This window comes from Lipotes vexillifer, unplaced genomic scaffold (genome assembly GCF_000442215.2).
Source record: "Lipotes vexillifer unplaced genomic scaffold, Lipotes_vexillifer_v1.1 scaffold776, whole genome shotgun sequence".
Lineage (NCBI taxonomy): Eukaryota > Metazoa > Chordata > Mammalia > Artiodactyla > Lipotidae > Lipotes > Lipotes vexillifer.
The window spans coordinates 1,542,222-1,547,261 of record NW_006777292.1 but is presented as its reverse complement, the minus strand read 5'-3'; the positions used below and the strand labels follow the sequence as shown (position 1 = coordinate 1,547,261).

Sequence of the window (5,040 nt, the reverse complement as noted above, 5' to 3'; positions counted from 1 at the left end):
TGTGGCTGCCTCTGGGTCTACTTGAGTTCTGCCAAAGAGTGTTTTCCTCCTTTCCTCTTTCCCTTCCCTCCTTTTGTTTTTTAAAGTATGCAGTATATTGATCCTTCAGCCAAATTAAAACTGCTTTAAAATTTACATGAAAACAGCATTCTATTAAATCAGCTGGGTTGGGTCTTCTAGACCTAAGTGGATCTAGAGCATTGCCAGCATCCAGAAGGACCCCTGGTTCCCTTTTCCCAGCCGCCCTCCCACCCCCTCAGGGTAACCACCATCCTAACTTCTAACACCTTAGGTTAGTGGTTCCCCAACCTTTTTGGCACCAGGGACCAGTTTTGTGGACAGTTTTTCCACAGATGTGGAGGTGGGGTGGTTGCAGGATGATTCAAGCTCATTACATTCATTGTGCACTTTATTATTACATTGTAATATATAATGAAACAGTTATACAACTCACCATAATGCTAACAGGAGGTGGAGCTCAGGCAGTAATGCGAGCAATGGGCAGCAGCAGATGAAGCTTCACTCACTTGCCCACCGCTCACCTCCGGCTGTGCGGCCCAGTTCCTAACAGGCCATGGACCAGTACCGGTCCGTAGCCCAGGGGGTGGGGACCCTGCCTTAGGTTTTCTTTTAATCAAACCACAAATAATCATGCACTACTTCAAGAAATGTGCTTAAATACATTGACAGCTGTAAGCCTGAGCGCTTATGATTTCTACACTTCTGTGTATATATTTATAGGTCAGGAAACACTTACTTTAAAAAAAGGGAGAAGAAATATTAAACTTGCATGAAAGTACAGTTTGCCTGCCCCATAAATCCAAAATACCAGGGTAAATCTACATGTAACTCTGACACAATCTCATGGCTTGTGTGTGCAGCCTCTAATGCATTATAGTTCAGATGCCAGGAATTTTAATGTTGAAATGTCCTGGCTTATGTAGTTGTTTTTTTTTTAAGCTGTCATTGCTTTAAAACTTTTAAAATTCACTACAAATGTTAAATAAGCATGTTGGTATCAGGTTAATTTCCTGTTTAGCAACATAGGAAGTTGCAGATGCAGTTCGAACACCCCCAGCTTTGACTATGTAAGGGCCTTTGAATTTCTTACAAGCTGCAGAGAAATAGCTCCTCCTTCCTAGACCAGGATCAGAGGCTCTCTGGCCCTACTGAAGACATAAAATCGTATGGGGTAAGATAGTAAAAGAGAGGCTGAATCACACCACCTTTATTATTCATCATCTTGCGCCTCTCTGTTGAAGAAAGTTGGGCTAATGACTGGTGTCACCTTTAGTTAGAGCAGTATTTCTAAAACTGGAATTTTCTAGAGCAGAGATCAACTTTTTCTATAAATGGCCAGATAGTAAAATTTGTAGGCTTTTCAGGCTATATAGTCTCTTTTGTAGCTACTCAACTGTGCTCTGGAATCAGGAAAGCAGCCACAGACATATATTAGCAAATAGGTGAGGCTGTGTTCCAGTAAACGTCATTTATAAAAATAGGTAGCAGTCCCACTTTAGAGCACGGGCTGTCCTTTGCTGTTGTTTTAGAGTCCTGTAGAAGTATTTTGGGGAGTCTGCTTAATGTGTGTGTAGGAGTCTCAAATTTTAATTTCGTGATTTAACTTCTGTAATAAACATAATTTTACTAGTTAAAATGGACTTTGCTGTGTTACCTGGACTTTGAAATATTTCCATAGGTTGACTTTCTTGTCAATATTTCTCAAACTGGCTTCAGGATCTGCTGACAGTCTTGATGCCCAGTCGTATTTTTTTTTCCTTTTTAGACGTATTAATTTTTAAAATCATTGTTAGCCCTTACTGCCCTGCATAAGAAATGATATTTTGCTGCCCCCTGCAGTTCGACTGGAGAATTACCTCAAAGGCAAGATGTAGAGTTCTGACCCTAGGTTGATTTTTTTTTTTTCCCTTAAAAGCTAATACGTGGGGCTTCCCTGGTGGCGCAGTGGTTGAGAGTCCGCCTGCCGATGCAGGGGATACGGGTTCGTGCCCCGGTCTGGGAGGATCCCACATGCCGTGGAGCGGCTGGGCCCGTGAGCCATGGCCGTTGAGCCTGCTCGTCCGGAGCCTGTGCTCCACAACGGGAGAGGCCACGACAGTGAGAGGCCCACATACCACAGAAAAAAAAAAAAAAAAAAAAGCTAATACGTGGGGCTTCCCTGGTGGTGCAGTGGTTAAGAATCTGCCTGCGACTGCAAGGGACACAGGTTTGAGCCAGGTTTGAGCCCTGGTCCAGGAAGATCCCACATGCTGCGGTGCAACTAAGCCCGTGCACCACAGTGACTGAGCCTGTGCTCTAGAGCCCATGAGCCACAACTGCTGAAGCCTGCGCTAGAGCCCGTGCTCTGCAACGAGAGAAGCCACTGCAATGAGAAGCCCACACACTGCAACGAAGAGTAGCCCCAACTCGCTACAGAAAACTACAGAAAACCTTGCACAGCAACGAAGACCCAACACAGCCAAAAATAAATAAATTTATATTAAAAAAAGGCAAATACATGGTGCCTTCAGAAGGTGGGGGAGAGGATGAGACCCCCCCCACACATCAACAGTGTGTTTGGGTCATCGTGGATTTATATTTACAACAACTTTCCTCTCTAGAAACAGAGGAAAATATTCTTGATGCCTGGCTACATTGTTTTTGTACTACTAAACTCTAGCTCCAAATCAGTTTAAAGATATCTTTAAAAAAAGCCAAACAAGAGCTTCTTTGTTTTCTTTAAAAGAATTTTGGTTTTCTAAACAGAAATATGATGTATTTCTCGTTTATCAGGATGTTGTGAGTCCCTTTTACTGCCTTTATCCTTTGATCCCCCAAGAGCCCTTTTGTAAGGCTCATTCCAAAGCCAGAGCAAACAGACCTCACATGGCAAGGCCAGCCTGGCTTTTCTCTGCTCCTGGGAACTCCCCATGAAAGAGCACTGCCTCCAATGCTTGTGCATCTTAGCAAACGTCTACTCTCATAGTGAGTTCCATCGGTTCTATCCTGAAAGATGTTCTGACATTTACCCTACTGAGAACTCAGGAAATTTAAAATCTTAGACAAAAAATTTTAATAATTAAGGGCAAAAAAATACCCTACTTGCTGTATCGTTTTATGTGATTTTAATGTAGAACATCAGAATTCAAGATGTGGGGCTAATCTGTACAACCTACACAAGGTTGGTAATAGTTTGCTTAATATCGTGTACAGATATATTCACTTAAATTTTAATGCTATCTTTAAGGAATTGGAAATATGTACGTATGATGAACCATAACCTGAATGATCATGTCATTTTAAAAAACGGTGTAAGAGGTTGAAAATTTCTAACTTGCCTCCTGTCCTTTCCCTTCCAGGTTTTCTAAATAGCTTTGAGGAGTTGCAGGCTGAAGAATGTGGCATCCTCAACGGCTGTGAAAACGGGCGCTGTGTCAGGGTGCAGGAAGGTTACACCTGCGATTGCTTTGATGGGTATCACTTGGATATGGCCAAGATGACCTGTGTTGGTAAGAATCATATGTATTTGATGGGAAATTACTCTTTTCCTGAATGCCCTGTGGCTGGACCTCAGACAATCTAGTACATTTAAGATTTGCAGAGTTTCAGTTTGGGAAGATAAGAGAAGTTCTGGAGATGGACAGTGGTGACGATTACACAAAAATGTGAAGGTATTTAATGCCACTGGACTCTCCACTCAAAAATGGTTAAAATGGTCAATTTTATGTTCCATATATTTTACCACAAATTTTTTAAAAGTTGATATTTAAGAATTCATATAAATGGTACATACCTATGGAGGAAAGGCCAGAAAGTTTGGGGTAATTAGTTTGACTCTTTTAAATTGAGCTTTTGACTCTGCAGCAAATGTTTTCCCTGAATACCTGACACCAGCAAGAGGGGAATATAGATGAAAAAGAAAATACAACTTCCATTTTAGAGAAAGTTCTTTTCATAACTCTCACGTTGCCTTCCCTCTTACTTTTAAGAGAACAGTAAAAATATGTTTATCCTTACCGCGTGATTGAGGCTGTGTTCCTGAGCCTGTTGGCCTCCTTGCTAAATGACCCTTGACTTGCAGCATTTTTTTCCTCTATTTTTGTGGCTGTTTTGCTCCGTCGTATAGTTTCCCCACTTCAATTTTGTTAGTCTCAATCTGAGGTGGGTCTAGAAAAAAGGTAACCTGGGTTATTAAAGGTGGTTCAAGTGCTTAGAGCCTTTCTTTCCTGTGGAAAGAAATCTAAGAAAGTAACTTAAACCTTTAGAGAGGCTGCTCAGAGGCTCTCTTTATTTCTCTTGACAACCTAACAGTTCTTCGGCATGTGCAGAGAGGAATTTAGAAGTAGCTTTCTTAAGGTTTGACTATAAAAAGTCAAGCTGACAAAATGGTCCCAAACAGGGAAAGAAATTCTAGAACCTCCTGGATAATCACCTTTTTAAGATCTAGAAAGTAGTATTTCTCTTGCATGTAATTGAAACAGACAATAATGGGAAAGACTATGCAGTTTACTGGGGGGAGAGCACAGAACAGCCAGGCTGTGTTCAGGCCGGATGCCTCAGGTAGGGTGTAGATTGCATTTCCTCCCAGAGCAATGTTGAAGCTTGCTAACCTGCGTGGTGGTTTGGCTTATTGCAGATGTCAACGAATGTGATGAGTTGAACAACCGGATGTCTCTCTGCAAGAATGCCAAGTGTATCAACACCGAAGGTTCCTATAAGTGTGTGTGTCTGCCCGGCTTCGTACCTTCCGACAAGCCAAACTACTGCACTCCATTGAATACCGTCTTGAATTTAGAAAAAGACAGTGACCTGGAGTAAAAGTGAAGCTACATAACCTAAGCCTGTATACTCTGCACTGTGTAAAGGAGAAAGAGAAATGTATTATACTTCAGACATGACACTTGACCCAGAATGTTGGAAATATGGAAACATCATGGAATTGTATATCCTCAGAAGCGAAAGGATTCAGTGTGAGCCTGACTTGTGTGACAGACCAAATGGACATTTCTCTGAAAAAACAGTATATATAGTCTGTTCATA

General features: G+C 41.7%; 1 protein-coding gene across 4 annotated transcripts in view; it reads left to right on the top strand.

Moving 5' to 3' along the window:
* The window catches only part of LTBP1 (latent transforming growth factor beta binding protein 1), a 437,031-nt gene extending 432,213 nt beyond the window's left edge, over positions 1-4,818 (top strand). For all 4 annotated transcript variants that reach the window (XM_007450947.1, XM_007450950.1, XM_007450949.1 and 1 more), the window contains 2 exons: positions 3,360-3,509; positions 4,637-4,818. In XM_007450947.1, coding sequence (XP_007451009.1) covers positions 3,360-3,509; positions 4,637-4,818 — 332 coding nt within the window. The remainder of the gene's footprint in view (positions 1-3,359; positions 3,510-4,636) is intronic.
* Positions 4,819-5,040: the final 222 nt, after the last annotated feature.